Source organism: Rattus norvegicus, chromosome 9, assembly GCF_021556685.1.
Source record: "Rattus norvegicus strain SHRSP/BbbUtx chromosome 9, alternate assembly SHRSP_T2T, whole genome shotgun sequence".
Classification (NCBI taxonomy): Eukaryota; Metazoa; Chordata; class Mammalia; order Rodentia; family Muridae; genus Rattus; species Rattus norvegicus.
Window position 1 is genome coordinate 101,790,001 of NC_141542.1, and position 21,167 is coordinate 101,811,167.

Consider the following 21,167-nt stretch of genomic DNA (forward strand, 5'->3'; position numbering starts at 1 on the left):
TTATTTAATCTAATCACTTAAGCCAAACACATTCTTGATAGAAATTTGTCTGGTGATCAAGTTGGAAACCTGAAAGTCTATAGAAATATGACTTGGATGTATACTGTAGTGTGCTGCCCATGGTGAGCTGGCTCTCCCGGATGCTGGTGTAGTCACCGCTGGCCACATATATCTATACCTCTGTCTGGGCATTGTTTTAACTAGAGAAAGCTGCCTCACTCAGGATCATACCACTTCCCAAAAGGCAAGGTATGTTAAAGGACAAGTCTATGTATGGCTAAAAGAAATCCTGGATCTGAACCTCAGTCGAGGGTAATGCTGGAAAACCATTCCAAATGAATGGGGAAAAAAATGAGGACCTAACAGCCCATAGGTAAAGTTGAGAAAGAGTATATTGTAGATATGAAGGAGTGCACAGTCAGAGGCATCTGGAAGGGTCAAGACTGAACCAGGCCATAAGTGGTGAGTAGGGGAATGGATCATGTATGATGTGAGAGTCCCAAGCAACCAATCAACCAACCAGCCAGCCAGCCAGCCAGCCAGCCAGCCAGCCAGCAAGTCGGCCAGTCAACCAACCAACCAGTCAACCAACCAACCAGACAACCAACCAACTAACCAACCAACCAACCAATCAGACAACCAACCAACCAACCAGCCAGTCAAGCAACCAACCAGCCAGCCAGTCAAGCAACCAACCAACCATTAAAAAGCCATCCCCAAGGTTAGCCACTTAAAGCAACAATGTGTTATTTCCCACAAGAACACAGGGTTGTCTCTCAGCCTTGTGGTTTCTGTCCACAATGTCTGCATTGACCAGTGCCTCTTTACATCCAGCAACTGAACTCCAAGCGTTTCAATGGGACATGCCACAGTATACATATGTCCATGTTTCAAGCTGGCTTGCCTTTTGTGGGCTAATGTCTTGTTAGCCATGCCGGAGTTCCATAGGAAACTCCACAGGAATGTTCTTCCCCTGGGGCCATCTGTCACAATCTGCCTTCTGACTCTCTCACTGACCCTATATCTGCTTGTAAAATGAGTCACCCCTAGAACAAAACCAGACTTCCAGGGAATATTTTTAAAAGTCAGACACAGGTTTGAAGTCCAAAGAGTCACCATTAAAAGGTGATTCAGGTGAGCTATTTCAAGGGCTAGTCCTGGTTAAAGAGCTACAAAGACTGATTGTCTCCCCAGCACTCAAAGGAAAAACAGTAGGGGTGACAGAGACAAGAAAATAATCCAGGATTCTCTCATTCAAAACGGCTGAGTGAGGACAAGGGGGCGCATTATAACCATTAGTCCATGGCCAATTTTTAAAAATCTAAAAATCTTTTACTTAGTTGGTGGCTCAGGCAGGGGACTGTCCCTCAGTACATAGGCTGCAGTTGTGTAGGGTGGTCTTCTTGGACTCCTCACAGTGGGAGCAAGGGCCGTCTCTCACTCTGTTCCCTGCCTGTTTAGGAGCCTTTCCTCCTACTGGGGTACTGAGATACCGGGGTGCCTCATCTAGGCTTAATAGGAGAGGAGGGGCCTAGTCTTACTGCAGCTTGATATCCATGTAATGCCTGCCTTTTTCTGAAGAGAAACAGAGAAGGAGTAGATTGGGGGTCGGAGAGGCTGGGAGGAGGGAGGTTGGGGAAAGGGACTAGGAGGAGGGGGAGGAGGGTAAATTTATTTGGTTGTTATTGTTGGTTTTTTCAAACAGGGTTTCTCTGTGTTGTAGTCCTGGCTTTCCTGGAACTTGCTTTGTAGACCAGGCTGATCTTGAACTCACAATATCTGCCTGCCTCTGCCTCTCAAGGATTAAAGGGATGAACCACTGTCACCAGGCCTCCATTAGCTCTTGGTATTAGTTCCAGTATTTTTCCTAAGACCCAAGATAGGCACCTTTCATTTGTCCATGCCCTTGAACTGCAGCTTGCCTGCCCAGCACACTTCCCCCATTTCCTCCTAGCTCTGAGAGATCTGTTCCTCGCCTACATGCTCTCTCTAATCCTGGAAGACATTTGGTTTGCTAGCGCTTCATTCACCAGTCATACACACACTTGAGCAGCTACAGAGTGCAGGAGGAAGTTCTGCTTATTTGAACAATGTTCCCCTCAACCTTAGGGTAGTGGCACAGGAGACCTCCCTCCGATCTTCTCCCTTGTGCATTAAGTACGGGCCCCAATAAAGCTCACTGTTTATATCTGGCCTTTCCTCCGGGTAGACTGAACTGTCTCCACAGAGAAAGGGCAACTCCCAGAACTTCTAGCCTCAGATAACCCAGCAGCATCTGGAAGGAAGGAAAATTCCAGAGAGTAGCTGAATGCAGGGGCTGAAGCGAATGGAGACTATGGAAGGCAAGGGTCTGTGAGGAGCTGCGGCTATAGTGGAGCTACAAACAAACAGGAGTGACTGCGTTCTAGAAACTGCTGAGTCACCCAGAGGAGCCCAGGAGCTGAGGGCCAAGCAGGCTAAGCTCAGAGCTGTGACACTACATGTGGACACTGGCTTTCTAGCACTCAAGGCTCAAGACAACACACTTCTGCCTTTGAAAGCCTACAGTGTACATCCCTGGCCTGTGTCTGGCTCTCTGGGATTAGAGATAGAAGCTGCTGGCTTTGAAAGCCCATTCAAAGCCTCTGTGGCTCAGAGGCTCAGGACTACCAAGCTAGGGAAGCTACTCTTAGCCTTCTTGGGATTTCCATGAGAATATAGCAAAAGAACCCTGGTAACCTTGTCACTACATTGGGAACCTAATTCCCAACACGTGAACCCTCTGGGAGGGAGGGGTAAAGTGTGTGTAAGACATTCAAACCAGAGCAATCTGAATAAGGAAGGACCAATCCATACAATCTCATAAAGGCCGTGGTTGCATGATCACATTGGGCCAGCGCCATTTCCCTAGCCATAGAAACTTAGGATCAACCTCCTTCTTGATCAGGGCAACTGGATTTCAAAAGAAATCCAAACCAAGTGGCTTTGGAATCACTATGATACGAATTAACAAGCCATCTGTACCTCCTTAAGGAGTCAGATACTGATAGATTCCCAGGCAGTCTCCCGGGCAGGACTTTAGGGTGGCAAGTGCTATTAACACACTCTGCCATTGAATGCTGAGTGTCTCCGCACATAGGATTGTCCCCTCTAGCTCTCTCAGGCAGTGCAGGCACCCGTCTGCCCTTCCTCCTGTCACTATTAAGTGTTTCCTGGGTCCAGCAAGAACACAGTAGGGGCTTCCTTGAGCCAAAGCTCTGTCTTATAACATTTTTTGTTTTGTCTTATTGTTTTTTTTTAATGCTTCAGGGGTTTTTTGTATATTTTTGCATTTTCTGTATGTCTGTATGCTATATGCATGTCATGTACCTGCAAGAGTCCAGAAGGGAGCATGAGATTCCCCCAAGAACTGGAGTTATAGATAGTTATGAGCTACCATGGGAGACCTAGGAATGAAACCCCATGACCTCGGAAGAGGACTGCTCTTTCTGGCTGTGCCATCTCTCTAGCCCCTCCCAAGGCTTCTCTCCACACTTTCATCAAGTAAATCTAAGAGGTTTACTGTATGAGTGCCAGCTGGCATGGAAATATGTTTTCCTGGTGCCAGGTTAAAACCAGCCTGAGCCGAGTAGATGAAGAAACGAACTCTTACAATACCGGTGCCCAGTCTGGCCATGCGGCGGCCAGAACACAGCCCGGGGCTAGCCACTGTCAGGATGCTTTCAGTCTGTACTTTCCTCCTACTGACCTTATTCTTCTATGAATGAGGTCCTGTGGCTTCTCTGATTTCTACTCCTCCAGAAGCTCCCAGTCTCCCAGTTCCCACCTACTACTTCATGGCTCATAAAACATTAGTCAGGCCCATAGCACAAGAGACAGCTCTGAGGAAGAGAGGCAGGAAGAAAAGGAAGAAAGAAAGAATGATGGAAGCCATTGGTTGGCACACGCCTCTAACCCCAGCAGCACTCAGGAGGCAGAGGCAGGTGGATCTCTGTGATTTAGAGGCCAGCATGGTCTTCAAAGCAAGTTCAGGACAGCCAGGGCTGTTACACAGAGAAACCCTGTCTCAGTTCCCACCCAACCCCCAAAAGTTAAAAAAAAAAAAAAACCTGGGCAAAAGAAGTTAAGCAATATAGAGGAAGGAGGCACCAACAAAGGGGTCAAAACTGTGCCCTTTGTTTTCCGAACTAGCCCTTTCTGGACACCCTTGATCCCCACTTAATGAGGGATCCAAATGGCTTAAGTAGACAAGAAAGGCAAGTGGTTTCAGAAATCTCACTCTCCGATTACAGCCATGAACACCAGAAGGAAGAGCTATCTTAGTTTTATGTGGCTCCCTGGGGTGTGGATGACCATGAAGAAGAAAGAGTCTTGGCATTCTGCCTGGTTATTTTGTTTTTTAAAGGTCTTTGTAATTTCCTGTTAATTTCATACCAGAACCTTCGCTGTGTAAATAACACAGGTAAAGATAAACTCACTGGCCCTGAACTCCAACCTTTGTTCAACATTCCCTTCTCTATCTGTTCTACCTCAAATCCTATCCCACTTCTGGAAAGTTTGGAATTTATTACCTGGAGACTGTAGTGGGGGCGGGGAGGGAAGAAAGACAAGGAGAGAGAGGAGAGATGGAGAGGAAGAGAGAGGGGAGAGAGAAGGGGGAGAAGGAGGGAGAGGGAAAAGAAGGACAGGGAGAGAGGGAGGGAGAGGGAGAGGGAGAGGGAGAGGGAGAGGGAGAGGGAGAGGGAGAGGGAGAGGGAGAGGGAGAGGGAGAGGGAGAGGGAGAGGGAGAGGGAGAGGGAGAGGGAGAGGGAGAGGGAGAGGGGAGGAGTAGACCATTCACGAAGCCCATCCTTACCAGGAAGTGATCCATCAGTCATCTCCTTAAAGAAGTGGGATCAATTCCTTTCCTGTTCACCTGACTCGCCCTGGCCCTACTATCCTCTTAGCTTATGCCCACTTTCAAGGTGGCAATGTCCTACAGAGGAAGAGGGGGGTTAATAAGGATGCTAAGAAGCTAATAGAAAAACAGGAGAAACACCCACATGGCCTCCACTTGGAGGCAAAAAAAAAAAAAAAAAAAAAATGTACGCATGTAGCCCCGCCCCTACGCCTGGTACTGTTAGGCAAGGCAGGGTGCTAGCCAGGAATGAGGTGAGAGATTCAACAAGACGTCTGGCACTCCCTTCTCCTTCTTGCAGGGGTTAAGGATTTTAGCTCTAGAAAAGAACAGAGGCCAGGAGAGAAAGCCAAGGGGCTGGGCACTCACTGGTTGGACACTGCAAGCTTTTGACAAAAGATTGTATCTCTTGTGCTTACCGCAAGTCCCGATTAGGTTTCTATTACTGTAATAAACACCATGAGCAAAAGCAACTTTCAGAGAAAAGAATTTATTTCATCGCGCGCGCAGGTTCCAGAACTTCACCGAGTGGAAGTCAGGGTAGGAACGCAAGGCAGGAACCCGGAAGTGGCTATCGGAAGCAGATGAGAAGTTGCTGATTCCTGGCTTGCTCCTTGTGGATTTCTCTTCCTTCATTCTTACACCGCCCAGGACCATCTGCCCAGGAGTGGCACCACCCACAGTGAGCTGGGTCCTCCCATTTAATCGTTAATCAAGAAAACTGGCTCCACAGACCTGTCTACAGGCCAATTTGATGGAAACATTTACTTAGCTGAGGTTCCTCTTCCCAGCTGACCTTAGAGTGTGTCGGATGATGAAAACGTAGCGAGCGCACCCAATTACTCTTCTTGCTGCCCTGACAAAAGTCACCTAAAGGTGAAAGAGTTTATCTTGGCTCACGGATTGAGAGCACAGTCCACTGTGATGGGGGAAAGCATGGTAGCAAGAAAGGGGACAGCAGGAACCTGAGGTCACATTGTCACCACACTTCAAAAGCAGAAAGTGGAAAATGCTGTCTGAAGCTCTATGGCTTCAGAATGGCCTTTCTAACTGTATAGAGTTTCATTAAGATGTATAGGCTTTGGGTCTGGTTCATTCAGACATATGATTTTTTTTTTTTTGGTTGCAAGGTTTTGTTTTGTTTTTTTTTTTAAATGGGGTTTACAAAAAATATTTTTCAAAGCAAAGAGAGGTAGCTGGCAGTGCTCAGCTCATTTTTTTGTTTTCCCTTTTCGTATTCTGTGTAGGAACAGTCAATAAGATGGTGCCACTCATATTTAGAATGGGTCTTTTGCCTTAAATCTCTCTAGAAACACTCTCATAGACATGTCTAGATGTGTCTCCTAGGCGATCAGTTGACAATCAATTAATCATTGCAAGTCCATCCCTTGTCAATTTTTTACCTGAACACGTTATTTTTAATGTTATTTCATGTATTTTGTATGTGTGCATATGTGTCCATGCAGGGGCAAGCATGCATGGAGGAGGTCAGAGGTGTCTCCTGCCATTTTGTGCAGGGAAAGTATCTTGTGCCTGTGTGAATGGGGCACCTGTCATTAGTAAAAACTGATTGCCTATAGGAAACAGGAGGTGCCACATCCTGTAAGCAGAAAGGATTCTGGGATACTGCCAGGTGAGAGAGAGTCACCAGGGAAGATGTGACGCTACCTGAGCACAGGTAACCAACCACATGGCAGAATGTAGATTAGGATAAATGGGCTTCTTTTAAGTTATGATCTAGTCAGAAAGAGCCTAGTTTTATGGCCAAGGTATTTGTAAAGATATTTTAAGTCTAAGTCTTATTTCTGGGAGCATGGGGCTGGGAGGAAGATCCAGGCATAACTTCAACAACCTTGTGGGATCTAAAGATCAAACTCAAGAGATCAAGCGTGTGAGTAAGGCCTCTACCCACTGAGCCACCTTTCCAACCCAAACACATCATTTGAAAGTCAGAGTATCCCATCCCCCCAGGCTTTGTAGAGACATTACCATCTTCTAACTAAAGTCCATATTCCCATTTCAAAGCCTTGACAGTTCCAAATTATTCAAAAGTGTAAGTTGCAAAGTCTCTTCCAAGATTCACATAATCTCTTAACTGTGAGACCTATAAAAGAAAAATTACAAGTTATATATTTTCAGTATACAATGACACAAAATGAGCAACCTCATTCCTAAAAAAGAGAAATGGGTGCATAGCAAAGAAAAATCAGGATAAGCTTAAAGAAAGCCCACTAGGGAAAACACCAAGTTCGTCAACTCTATGTCCTAATGTGGGGTCCTTTATAACAGCATCTGGGCTCCTACAGGCATAGGAAGCCCCATCTCTCCCGTTTTGCTGGCTGAGGCACACACAGCCTCTCCACCGTTGCACTCTCTGCTTGCAGCTTTTCTTGGTGGATATCCCACAGCCCTGGCATTGCCAAAATGGGTTCCCCTTGCAAGCAAGGCTTCGCCTTCACAGTGTTATGAAATAACCTCAGGGGTCTCCTCTCAGGGAATATGATCGCACTACACATTGCCTGGCCTCATGTATTTTTGTAACTTTGAGTATTTTTGTAACTTTGACGTAAGCCTTCATTATTTAACTCTTAGCATTTTCCAGGCCTGTAAAACCTACACCACATGGATGACTATACCAAGGCCTGATGCCACAGTGAGAGGTAGTCTACCACAGTTATAGTGCCCTCTGGGCACCTTGACAGCCTAGCCTGGTAGCCGATCACAGTATTCTGTCTACATGTATGTCTACAGCCAGAAGAGGGCATAGAATCCCATGGGGCTACAGTTAGGTTGTGAGTTGTGTGGGCATGCTAGGAATTGAACTCAAGACCTCTGAAAAAAAAACCCAGTGCTCTTAACTGCTGAGTTATCTCTCCAGCCCATATTTAGACTCTGATAGGTGGAGTCAAGCTACCTTCCCTATTATCTTAGCGTGAGGACAAGGTTTCTTAGTCCTGCTAAACTCTCCCACAATGGTAGCTACTTTCTCTGCACCCTTCTCGTTTGCAGCTTTGAAACTCATTCACATTCCTATGCTCACCAGATGATGTGTTTTTCATATCTTGCTCCCCACTTGCTGCTCCTTCTCACTGTAAACCTGAAGAAGAGCAATGGTCAGTAAGTATGGCACAGCCTGAATGCTATAATGTCTTAAAATGCCCTCCGTCAAACAAACCAGTCCATTACTTTTGAATTCAGTCTCACACAAGTTCTCAGGGCATGCGCAGAAGACACTCATTGTCTTTCACAGAATCACACATGAACAGTCGGCCTCTCCTCCAGCTCCTGGCAGAGCTCCTGTTCCCCTCTGGGACCTCTGGCGTGCATTCTTTACTGTCTTCCTTTCTGGTGTTCTGGTCTTCTGCTCACCATAAGAGTGGCCCACTAAACTTGTTCAGAGCATTTTGGCTTCTCTAGCACACAGTCCTAGATTCTTCCACAGCCCTTCCAAAAATCAACCCCAACGATCTCCAAATCACAGGTCAGAATTGTCACAGCAACAGCCCTTCTGGGTAGCAATGTTCCGTATTAGTTGTTTTTCTAGTCGCTGTGGCAAACTACCTGACGAAAGCAACTTAAGGAAGAAAATGTTTATTCTGGATCACAGTTTAGAGTGTAGTCCCTCACAGGCTGGAAGATATGACAGCAAGAGCAGCTCTGCTGTCGTGGCAGGAGCCTGAAGCAGCTGCTCTCACTGCTTCCAGGGAGGAGGCAAAGGAACAATTGTTGGTGCTCAACTCCGTTTCCCTTTTTATTCAGTCTGGGACTCAGCCGTGTGTGTGTGTGTGTGTGTGTGTGTGTGTGTGTGTGTGTGTGTGTACGCGCGCGCATGTGTCTGTCTGTCTGTTTCTCTGTGTGTGTCTGTCTGTTTCTGTGTCTGTCTGTCTGTCTGTTTCTGTGTCTGTCTGTCTGTCTGTTTCTGTGTGTGTGTGTGTGTCTGTCTGTTTCTGTGTGTGTCTGTTTCTGTGTGTGTCTGTTGGTCTGTTTCTGTGTGTGTGTGTGTCTGTTGGTCTGTTTCTGTGTGTCTGTCTGTCTGTTTCTGTGTGTCTGTCTGTTTCTCTCTCTGTGTGTGTATGTGTGTGTGCGCACGCACATGCGTGTGTCTGTCTGTGTCTGTCTGTCCATTTCTGTGTCTGTTTCTCTGTGTCTGTATATCTGTTTCTGTCTGTCTGTCTGTCTGTCTGTCTGTCTGTCTGTCTCTCTCTCTCTCTCTCTCTCTCTCTCTCCGTGTGTGTGTGTGTGTGTGTGTGTGTGTGTGTGTGTGTGTGTGTTCACCCGCATTCAGGATTGGCCTTTATTCTCTGACACCTCTCTGGACGCGCCCTCACAGACACGCCCAGAAGTACATCTCATAGGTGATTTGAAATCTGTTGACAATGAAAACTAAGCAGAACCAGAAATGCTGCTGCTGGGCACTCCCAGCCTCTCACCTCCTGGCCCTCAGGACTCTGTGGGTGCTGGTATGCCACCACTGAGCTACACTGCCAACCCCCAGTCTCTTACTGGAGCGTTTGGGTTTTGTTCTTTCTCTGGTACCACAGTCAAGCTCTTCAGAGGGAGAGCTGATGACTGGAGCTTCAGTTGCCATTTTGGTGGTGTGATGAGAGAATAATCACTGTTCTAAAAACTGAATCTCCAAAGATCTAGGAAAAGAGATCTTCCCTATTAACCACTTACTGTTCATCTCCATTTACCTACAAGACAAAAACAACAACATGTGCCAACAACAAAAAAACAAAAAACAAAAAACAAACCACACTCTCATGTGTGTATGTCATTATTACAGTGTGGTGCTAGCACTGAGGGGAAATTCCATTTCTATGCCTTATACTTACTCTATTTTAGACTTTATAGACAGCTAAGTCTTGTTTCTAGTAAGTGAGTGTTTCCCCTACCTAGGCTAGCAACTGTTTGCACCTAGAAGAGACTAAAGCCCACATCACCTTGTATCACTTTTGGGAGCCTAAGGAATGCAGGCTCAGCTACAGTGGCATTATGATGTGGTCCTGGCCACACCTCATGTGCTACCCTCCATTATCTAGAGAAGTTCACTTCAGTAAATCCTGAGCCTTCTTCCTGGCCACTGTTCTTCGTGTGAGCAGGGTGCAGTGAGAAGAGAGGATACAAAGTGTCATTGTCATATGTTTCTAACCCTTTTCCTGGATGGCACAGCTCTGTTCTGTCTCCAGGTATCACGATGGAGACAGAGATAGTAATGGGGTAGGGCGGGCAAGTGTGAGGTATTTGCTTAATCTAACCCCTTTTATTGTCTTGGGTAGAGGACATGTGGGGGTTTCCATTGTTATTACATTAATGTGTCATGGTCCACATTTCCCTGCCCCTTGCTTCTGGGGTGTGGTCAGAGCTGTGCACACAGAAGAGCCCAGGGCTGCAAACTCATCTCAGTGAAACATTCATTTTTTTCACAACACAGACCACTGTCTGAAGCTGTCTCTTGTGTGCTTGTTTATTGTCCCTGTCCCTGCCCTGTCCTCACTAGTTGTCATCTCTGTGGAGGTGAGCTTGCCCACCCACAGCTGATCCCAAGCACTGGGCACAATGGAAGCTGGAGATGCCCAGTATGCACAGGTAAAGTGACTGCGTCACTGACTTGGAACCCCATCCCTCATCCATCTCTAGACAGAGGGCTTTTACCATTCAGGTCCCAACCTCTGCTTTCAACATCCCAGCATCCTTCGAGGGGAAATCAAGAATCTGTCTGCAAAGACCAAAGCCCCATTGCTGAGAACCAGACAAAGCATAAGGTGCCTTCCTCTAAGTACTGGTAAGACAAGTACTAGACAAGGGAAGGGCAGCTTCTTGAACATCTTAAAGAGGTGGGAACAAGGTATTCAAAGGGGGGTCGGGGTTATGTGGTGAAGCCATGGCTGGGCATTAAAATGTCTTGACAGCAACACCCTCTGTGCCAATTACTATGTAGTGGATGGATGGGGAAATAAAGAGATGAGATACATATCCTGGAGGCTATTTGAATTTAACTTCATGCTAAATAGCATGTAAAAACCATTTGCATCAGTTCCAGTGCACAGAAACAACCACATGTGCCTCATGGCAACTGCATTTGCACAGGGCAGGAAGTGTTTGCAGAATGTTCTTTTGGACAAAACCAGTCTAGGAGAATGGTAAGACATATGTTCTGACCTAAGTTTTAGACAGACAGACAAGTAGTTGTACATGCATATACACATACACACCTATACATATAGCCCAATACCAGAGCATGGCAGCATCCCATCTAGCATCTAGATCAGTGGCTCTCAACCTTCCTTAATACAGGGCCTCATGTTGTGATGACTCCCAACCAAAAAGTTAGTTTCATTGCTACTTCATAGCTATAAGTCTGCTATTCCTACGGATCGTAATATAACTGTTTTCTGAAGGTCTTGAGTGACCCCTATGAAAGGGTCATTTGACCCCCTAAAGGGGTCACAAGGGACAGGTTGCTATAGACCTCTACTCTAATTCTGGTCCATGGGGGAACAACAACCCCATATTACATCAGGCAGTACCCAAATTCAACAAGTATTTGTGGAAAGGATGACCTTCTTTGGAGGAAGTATTAGAGGTTGAGGAGGAGAACTGGTAGAGAAGGTCCCCTGTATGATGGTTAATTCTTTTTTTTAAAGATATATTTATTTATTTTATGTATATGAGTACACTGTAAATTCAGACACACCAAAAGAGGGCATCAGATTCCATTACAGATGGTTGTGAGCCACCACGTGGTTGCTGGGGATTGAACTCAGGACCTCTGGAAGAGCAAATAGTGCTCTTAACCTCTGAGCCATCTCTCCAGCCCATGATGGCTAATTCTAATTGTCAACGGAACACAACCTAGAATCACCTGGGAATCGAATCTCAAAGAGAGACTGTCTAGGTCAGATTACCCCGTGAACAAGTCTAGGGATGGCCAGGATTATTTTGATTGCCTTGATAGATGTGGGAAGACCCAACCTGAAAGCGGGCAACACCCTTTGTTGGTGTGATTGTACAAAGGTATTCATATCCAGTCACTCATGGGCATGGGTGTGTGGTGGCCAGCTGTCTGGATCTTCTGCCTCTGTGACTTTCCTTCAGTGATGGACTGCAACCAGGAACTGTGAGCTCAAATAAACCCTTTCTTCTCTTCACTAAGTTGTTTGGTGTTAAGGTATTTTTATCACAGGACAGAGATGAAGCTGGGACGTCATGCCTCCCTTCTCTCTTCCGTTCACATCCACTCTTCTGCTTCATCTCGACTCAAAGGCTTACACCACTGGAAAAGCAGGCCCTGACCTCAAGCCCTGTAGGACTTCTCCAAAGTAGCTCCAGAAGCTAGGAATGGTGGTGCAGACTGTAATCCTAAACTGAGACTAAAGAATTTCCAGATTCTAGGATAGGATGGTGAGATCCTGTTTCAGGAGAAAGGGAAAAAAAAAAAAAAAGTTGAGACTGGAGGGAGATGGTTCACCGGTGGATCAAGAGCGCTTACTGCATTTGCACCTTCACTGGGTTCCTGGCACCCATGTAGTTGATCATAACCATACACAACTCCAATTCCAGGGGATCAGACGCTGCTGGTTTTAGTACAGATACATGCAAGCAAAAATTCATATACATAAAATAAATAAAACTTTTAAATAAATAAATAAATAAATAAATAAATAAATAAATAAATAGATGGATAGATAAATAAATCTACTCCGGTGTTCAAAATCATCTTATCCTGAAAGGGTGCGTTTGTCAGGTTAATGTCCACTAACCCTCAGCTCCCCCAAAAGCCTGTACTTTCTAGATGTTGTAGACGGTCGGTAAGTTATCTACTGGGTGTGTTACTGGGTGTCTAAATGAATGAATGAGTGAATGATATAGTCAGTGTGACGGGACAGGAGCGCGCAGGGCGCTGTTGGCGGGCAGGGGGTCCGGGAGGCTCGGCCCTCGGGGGCGTGTCGGCAGAGGCGGCGGCGGAGCTCCCAGCTTGGCGCAAGAGGCGGCGGCCAGCATGGAGAGCGAGCTGGAGGCTTTGGCCCCGCGGCCCGCGAGCTCCACGGAGCCGCCCTTCCAGGCGCTCGTGGAGGCGGCGGGCGGCCGCGGGCAGGTGCTGCTGGTGGGCGAGCTGTGGGAGCGCGAGCAGAGCCGCGCGCTGCTGCGGGACTTCGCCCGTGCGGTGTTCCCTCCGGAGCCCGCGCCGGGCAAGCCGGGCTGCACAGAGGCCGAGAGCGCGGGTACGGCGGCGGCCACGGAGCCGCATAGGGCTCCGGGAACGAAGGCGGAGCGCGTTATCCGCTCGCCGCTCGTCTTCGTGCTCTGCCGCGCCGGATCGCTGACCTCCCGGGAGCCTCGGCGCCACCTGCGGGAGATGCTGCGGGACGTGCGCGGCCGGAGGCAGGAAGGCGCCGCGCTGGTCGGGGTCCTGGTGGCTGACGCGAGTGCGGAGGACTCGGGGGCGCCCGGACTGCAGCTGCTGGAGACGCTGCTGCGCAGGGTGTTCGGCCGCCAAGTCGGGGGCCCCGTGCAGGCTGCAGCCTTCCGTCCGGGCTGCCCGGCCTCCAGCCTGGCGGTCCAGGAGGCGGCCTGCAGGGCCCTGCAAGCTGCGGGACCGGGTCGACCAGGTAAGGCTGCATGGGATCAGGCTGGGCACTGGTGAAGGCGTCTGGGGAAACCTCCAGTCTCTTTCGACTGATTGAACTCCTTTAGGCCACCCAACTCTATTGTGCACCGAGGTAAACTGAGGCGCGGTCCTGCGAGGTCCCCAGCGCAAGGCCTTTCATCCTAAGGTGGACATGCTCTGGGCAAGGAATTGAGTCTGTCTGGCCAGTCCAGACTGCACACGAGATCGAGATAGGGGTGTGGGTGTGGAGGAGTAAAAGTCTGAGGGAACAACTGGCGAGAAAGTGGGTAAGAAGTAGGGTTGAACTGCTCTAAACAACGACAAAATGTAGGAGTTGGAGACTGGGGACAGGAGAAGATTCAAAAGTTTAGGTAGTGTGTGTGGGGGATGGTGGAGAACTGAGACTGGGGGGCGGGGTGACTAGCTTTAGGACAAGTGCAGGCAGGGTTGTCACAGGAGCTTCACGAGAGGGAGAGCTATACTAGAGGTTCGCTTTGGAAGGGAGGAAGGCAGATGCAGTTCCTGGCAGAGACACGGAATAGGTGCCAAAGACTTGTGGGTGTCCGGAAGGGTGTGAGGGACCGAGACCATGACGACCTCAGTCTTTTCTGGTAGCCACTGGTAGCTCCTACCGCCAGGTGTGGAGTCACATTTTCCTACCACACTCTATCCTATAGCGTAGAGAGGTGGATGTGAAAGCTTCTTTTCTTAGCTCGAGACTGCTCCATCACCGAAGGGTCAAACGTCCCAAGGCAGCATGTTTTGCAGGAAAGAGAGCCTTCAGTGGAGTTTTGTCAGACGCTGAGAGATCTTTCCACTGCTCAACTCATTTCCCTTTGACCTTTGACCATAGTAAGCTTTTGAGCTAAACAGTGGCTGTGTGAGGTGTTCGGGGCATCAGCTATTGGGCATTAGCTAGCCTCTGGGAGATGTCAGACCTTTCCCACTAGGGAGACATTATCTGATATTATAAATGTCACACTTGCACCTGTCAGCTTGGCAAAAGTATTTCTTGCTGGCGGCTCCCTAGCCTCCGGCCAACCTCCCTTTTGTGGAGGCTGAACAACCTCCAGGACCTGAAAGATTAGGCTAATAAGTACCCCATCTACATCCCTGTTCTGATAATATCAGATCATCAGCTTCCTTACCTGGCCCCAGAGAAAGGAAGTAATTCGCACAAATTCTCCCCAGACTAATGAGCTAGTGCCTAGAAAATCTTTAAGCTGTCCTTCTCTTAGCCCTCACAGCCTGGCAACCAATATGGATGACCAAATTCTTGGTTTGAAATAACCCCTACCACTCTGGAAAACGGCACCTTTGTAGATGCATCGTCCCCCCATTATATTAAACACTTGCCTACTTTTACAAGTCACTCTGAGAAAAACAAAAACTTGTACTAAACAGCTCATAAAACTAATGAGTTTTAACTGTAACTTCTTGTTGCAGCTTTGGCTGCAAGGAAACAAAAGTAACCCATGCCTTTAATCCCAGTACTCTGTACACAGAGAGTTCCAGGCCAGTCAGGGCTACACAGTAAGACCCTGTCTCCATAAATCAATCAATCAATCAATCATTTGATTTATTGGTGTTCAGAAATAGTTTGAGGCAAGTCAAGATGATGCACATCTGTAATCCCAGTATTCAGGAGGTTGAGGCAGGAGGATGGCCCTCCCTCAGGGTCAATGAGATGAATAGAGAAATGAAGAGGTGAGGTAGGGAAGCAAGGAGGGTGTGTGAACTAAAAAGGAATGATATTACTGCGCTTGTGAGTATTTTCTTTAGTGGTATGAAATTGTGGTTAATTTCATGTCATTCTGTTGCTGTGGTTTCCCCAGCATGTGCACATAACAGAGACATTTCTGAGGCTGACGTGAGATAACCAAACAGATGGAACCAGGGTAGTAGAGAGTCAAGACTCATGGGTTGCTGAGGGAGGTCTCTTGGCTTGTGAAACAGGCACTAGCTGACCTCTGACTTGGGGACTTGGTCTCTCTCTTTTTCTAGCAGAAGGTGCCTGGGAAAGACCGGGACTGCCTGGCCTACTGACTTGCTTTTCCTGGGGTCCTCGGAGGCAGAGGAAGAGCCAAGGTGTCACCTCCTCTCAAAGCCCAGTTCAAGGTAAGCACCTGGGCTGCCTGGATCCTGAGTGAATTCAGGGACCTTAAGGATATCAGATGAGCATCATTGGAGCACTGTCTGCAAGCCGAGACTAACATGAGGTGCCTGTCCCTTCAAACAGGGCTCAAGCTGGATCAGGCAGAGTGCCTGCTCTAGAAGTTCTCCAACGTGGTGAAAACATGAAGAGAACTGTAATACAGAAATTCCACCTATTCCAGTTGGTGGTGGAGACAGACCAGTATCCTCTGAGGAGCCACGGAATGTTAAGGAGATAAAGGCATTCGAGCTGGGACACAGGGCTTTCCATAGGCAGACACAGGGGCTCAGAAATTATCCCGAGTGAAAGTTTCTGGCAGATATTATTCTCAGAAAAGGAAGAAGCCTCAAGAGTGTTCATGGCTGAGGTGCAGATGGAAATGGAAGGCTTTGGAGTGGGGAGCTGGGTCCTTCAAAGGTTCAGGGTCCAAGATACAAACAGGAAAATGGCAGCCTATGGAGACGCAGTGATCAGAGGCAGATTCAGCTAGAGGGGATCGCAGCAGCCCCTAGAGGATCATTGGGTTACTTGGACCCACAAAGGCAGTGAGCCTAGGAAGAGTGGGTATCCAAGGTGGAGCCATCTTGCTGGTAAATGGAGGTGGGACAAGGACAGGGGACAAATAAGGAGCAGAGGTGTAAAATAAGCTTTTATTGTGTCCCTTATTTAAAACTGACCATGCACTGATCTAGGCGCCTTCTTTCGCTGCCTAACGAATTCATACAAACAATGGCTTAAAAGAACACACACTGGGCTGGTAGGATGACTGAACACCTGAGTTCGGTTCCCAGATCCCTACTGTGAAAGGAGAAGACTAACACCCACAAGTTATCCTTTCACACACACACACACACACACACACACACACACACACACACACACACACACGCGCGCGCGCGCGATGGCAGCCACACAAGTGAACCCAAATACATGCAAAGACATACACCTGTGCACATACCACACAAGGAAAAGGACCCCACAGTGTATATAACCTATGCAATCCTCCCATACATTTTAGTCATCTCTGAATTATTTACAGTCCCGAATACAATGTAAGCACCATGAGAGTACTTGTAATACATTTAAATTTTATATAGTTAATATTTATTTTTTAATTAACCCATTTTTGGGGTTTCGTGTGTTGGTCTTTTGCCTACACGAGGGAGCATATCGGATTCCCTGGAACTGGAGTTGCAGACAGTTATGAGCTGCTGTCTGAGTACTAGGAATTGAACCCACGACCTCTGGAAGAGCAGCTCTTAACCTCTGAGCCATCTCACCAGTCTATGAATATGTAATTTAAAGCAGCGTAGAGAGATCAGTGTATACTTAGCCCAACTTCCCCCAATGATTATATTTCAAAGAAATCAAAACTATACTGCAATATCACAACCAGGGTACACACGTTAATGCAAGATACATACTGTATACTGGGTTCCCCCTAATTTTACGTGTGTGTGTGTGTGTGTGTGTGTGTGTGTGTGTTTCTATAGAATTTTATATAGTGTTTTTTTTTCCAACAAAACAAAACTCCTTTTTTTTTTTTCGTGATTCTGGGAGATGGATCTACAACCTCATTTTGAGCTATAAGCACACCAACATTTTATTGGTTTTTTTTTTTTTTCTTTTTTTTTTTCCGGAGCTGAGGACTGAACCCAGGGCCTTGCACTTGCTAGGCAAGCTCTCTACCACTGAGCTAAATCTCCAACCCCTTTATTGGGTTTTTAGAATTTTCTTTTACCTATTCCTTGACAATTTTATGCATGTTGTTTTGTTTTTGAGAAAGGGTTTCATATATTCTAGGTTGGCCTTGCTCTTCTTATTGGAATCACAGGCCAGGCACCATCATACCTAGTTTATGTGGTGCTGGGAACGGAACCTAGGACTTAGGCATGCTAGCCAAGCACTCTACCAACTTAACTACATCTGCAAGCCCATTCTTTTTTGTTTTGTTTTGTTTGTTTTATTTTGTTTTTCAAGACAGTTTCTTTGTGTGGCCTCAGCTGTCCTGAAACTAACCCCCCTTTCTCCTCTCTCCTCTCTCCTCCCTCCCCCCCCTCACACACACACACACACACACACACACACACACACACACACACGCACACACACTCAGGAGTCTGCCTGCCTCTGTCTCCCAAGTGCTGGGATTAAAGTCATGCACCATCACCACCCAGCCCTAAACCCATTCTTAATGCAGAGCCCCCACATATATAAACACCACAGATGGTTCACCTTGTGCCTTCTCTGAATGCCTCCTGAGGATCAGTGGCAAACCTTTCGGCTGAAGTAAGGAAGCCAAGACTTGGCTACTCACTATAAGCTGTAAGGAAACTCATTATTTCCCATAAAAATAACGGAGTTGACTTTAGAGGTCGTCAGTATTAACCGGGAGCTCACAGACCCCTCAAGGGCCTGGGACTTTTCCTTCTCTCCACTGGCCCGTCTTGAGCTGGCTTCATCCTTAGACTGGTAATGAGCTCACTCCTAAGTATGTCCTTGCAAAAACATGTAAAAGTGGGCTTGCTGATTTTATATCTGTATTTTGCTTGGTTTTTTGAGTCTCTATGGTGTGTGCACATGAAAATCAGAGGACAACTTGAGGGAGTTGGTTCCACCATGTGGGTCCAGGGTGTCAGGCTTGGCAGCAAGAACCTTTACCTGCTAAGCCATCCAACCATCCCTTTTTGACTTTAGACATAGACCTTGGGTCTATGCACTTTAAATGCTTCGACATTGACTCATATATGTGATCTTTCCATCCTCGAATGTTACAGAGCACCTCCAGGTCTCAGAAGAGGAGCTGGCACTGACACCTGTATTTCCCAACGGGGACTGTGAAGACCGTGGGAATGGGTCTAGAGCCCAGGATGGAGTTGTCCACATGCCACCTGATCCCTTGGGGAACACAAGATGAAAGCTGGACCCCTGGACTGGCCCTAACCTGCACATTGGGCTCTGGCCCTTCTCAGTGAGTCTCCACATCACAGTGTTGACCTCAGCAGATAGTGACTGACTATGAAGACCCCACTTGCTTGTGGGCTGCCACTCTCACTGTTGCCAGCTCGGCGACGAGGCCTATGGGACCTGCTCCACACTGAGTGTCTTTTTACTCTATGGTCATGGTGGGTTGATCTTGTCTCTCTGTGCCTTTACTTCTCTGAGCCAAGAAGCCTCTGTAACGGCTTTGCAGACATGTCACTCAGTCTCTGGGCTTGTTTCCCAAATGACCGAAGGACTGCCAACCCAGTGGCCTTCCACCAGGAGCCACGTTGCACCTCCCGGCAACACTGGAAACTTGTGTAAAAGCAATTAGTGGGCATCTCACAGTGCGTAGGATGGACCAGCTACTTACTTTACTCAGAATGCTCATTGCAACAGTTTTAAGAAATAGAAGGGCCAATCCCTTCTCCCTGTCATTCTGGGAAGAGATCCCCTTAGGTTTCCTGGGATCTTGGCTCCCAGAACAAGCCAAAATAAAGACCTGACTGTTGCTGTGAGGGAGCCTGTCAGGCCAGAGCCAAGATGGCTTGTGTGTTGCAGGGCCAGGACCAAAAGCGCCTTGCATGCTATGAGAAAAAGGGGCCTCTGTCTTTCTCATGTTGACACTGATTACTGTGCCAAATCCTTTGTGGAAGTGTTTGCTGGGAGCTGCCTTTAGCACCAAGGAGAGGGAAAGCCAGGGTATTGGGGTGCTTAGTCCCCCGACTTGTACTAGATCTCAGGTCCTAGCCCAAGTATCCCGGAGGTTCTGGAATCTTCCCTTACAGTCTATGAGTCACGTAGGGTGGGTAAATATCTTCCACAGAGCCTGCCAGGGTATCTACTCATGCAGAGGCAGCTGGGGACTACCTCTCTTGTCCCTGACTGCCCCTAGAGAAATCAGTCTTTGGAAGGACAAAGGCCCTTACTGGCTTTCCCTGATGTGTGGAAAGTGCTGTCAGGGGGAAGTGGATAAATCCATGCACCCATCTGTAAGACACTGCAGATCCCCAGTTGTGCCGTACTGTGCACAGCTTCCTGTGAGGAGCTACATACCTTTGAGTCATGGTTTCAACTCTTTCTGTGGTGATACAAAGGGAGAGGACCCTCCCTGCTCTGTGCCTCAATTTCTTCTTGGTGATCTAGAGCCTAACCCTGCCCCCTTCTCAGTCTCAAGAATAAAAACTGTGAAGTAGAGACAGTGTCTTCCCTGAATGAGGTGGGAGCAGACGCCATTTTAATAACGCAAGGTGATACCGTAGGAAATGGTCCCAACTAGCATCTTTTTATTCAAGAATGTAGTTCAGCTAGTAGAGGGCTAGCCTAGCATACTAGTTTGATCCCCATCACTGTATAAACCGAATGTAGTGCACAGACCTATAACCCCAGTACTTTGGAAGTAGAGATAGGAGGATCAGAAGTTCAAATCCACCCTCAATGACAATGTGAATTGGAGGCCAGCCTGGGCTACATGAGACTCTGTCTCAGAAAAGAAGAAAGAAACAAAAAGAACTTTGAATTTTCAGTTTGATTTGGTTTTTAAATGGGAAAAGTAGTATATTTGAAGCTGCTATGTTTTTTTGTTACGCTATTGACCTATGCAGTCCTCTATAATCACAAAAGTTTTAATCCTTGTTACTTCTGTATTTGTTACCCATGTTGAAACTTAGGAACCTTCATATTTAAATCAACGTCGTTTCCTTGGTTAGGGAGGATTCATTTCCCATTCTGGTCTGTGGTGATTCCTCCCCAGCCCTCTCTTGGAGTCCCATCCCCACTGTACATTACAGGGCCATTTGGGTTTGTAGTCTGGTCTAAAGTGTGACTTAGGCACCGATCACATCGGTTGTTGGGGTTTTAATTGCCTACTGCAGGCCTTGTCGCTGGTGGAAAAGGTCTTTGTACTGAGTCTGGTTTCTGCTTCCCATCTGGTAAAACAGGTGCAGCAAACGGCTTCCTGTGGCTGCCGGTCTTAGTACTGTTTCTCAGCAGATAGAAAGACCTGAGTTTCACCCAGGATGGTCATGTGGGCCCTGCCAGGGGACTTTAGAAAGACGTGAAGGTTGGAGTGGTCTGAGGAAAGGCTGGAGACCTGGAGGACACCAGGGGTCCCTGGGAGCCCAGTGTGAGGAACAGCCCAGGCAGCCCCACTCTGGGTCCTGGGGTTCTAACCTGTAATGTGATGATGGTGCCCCTGCTTTTGACTCGAATGCTGGTTCTTTACATCTAATAAACCAGACAGTGCCTCACCATATCTAATAGAAGCAGAATGGGTCTTTCTTTTCATCTCTAACACCATCGTCACAGGACTCCAGGGAGGAGGGATTCTGAGCAAATGAAATGTCCCTAAAAGTCGCCCGGATCCAGATGATTTCTCTATGACCCCGGAGCTGGGACTGGACAACGCGTAAGTGGGAAGCAGAAGCAGGTTAAGTTGATTTGTTTATTTATTTGTTTTTACATTTTACTTAGAGGCGGTGTGTAAATGCCATAGCACATGCATAAAGGTCAGGACAACTTGTGGGACTCCATTTTTCCTTCCA

General features: G+C 47.4%; 1 protein-coding gene across 2 annotated transcripts; it reads left to right on the top strand.

The window, feature by feature from the left end:
* Positions 1 to 12,859: 12,859 nt before the first annotated feature.
* On the top strand, positions 12,860 to 20,884 carry C9h2orf72 (similar to human chromosome 2 open reading frame 72). Of its 2 annotated transcripts, none has more exons than NM_001433405.1 (3): positions 12,860 to 13,488; positions 15,492 to 15,605; positions 18,420 to 20,884. In NM_001433405.1, the coding sequence occupies exons 1-3, from the start codon at positions 12,879 to 12,881 to the stop codon at positions 18,557 to 18,559; spliced, it is 864 nt and encodes a 287-aa protein (NP_001420334.1). In that variant the 5' UTR covers positions 12,860 to 12,878; the 3' UTR covers positions 18,560 to 20,884. The 2 variants fall into 2 exon arrangements, with proteins under 2 accessions (NP_001420334.1, NP_001420335.1); NM_001433406.1 differs by having other exon boundaries at positions 15,495 to 15,605.
* The last annotated feature ends 283 nt before the right edge of the window (positions 20,885 to 21,167 follow it).

Excerpts from the sequence above, each read along its gene's own strand:
- C9h2orf72 (NM_001433405.1), top strand. The coding sequence starts at position 12,879 with ATGGAGAGCGAGCTGGAGGCTTTGGCCCCGCGGCCCGCGAGCTCCACG. Across the intron at positions 13,489-15,491 it reads TGCGGGACCGGGTCGACCAG|CAGAAGGTGCCTGGGAAAGA; the intron begins GTAAGGCTGCAT and ends CTCTTTTTCTAG. Across the intron at positions 15,606-18,419 it reads CTCTCAAAGCCCAGTTCAAG|AGCACCTCCAGGTCTCAGAA; the intron begins GTAAGCACCTGG and ends CGAATGTTACAG.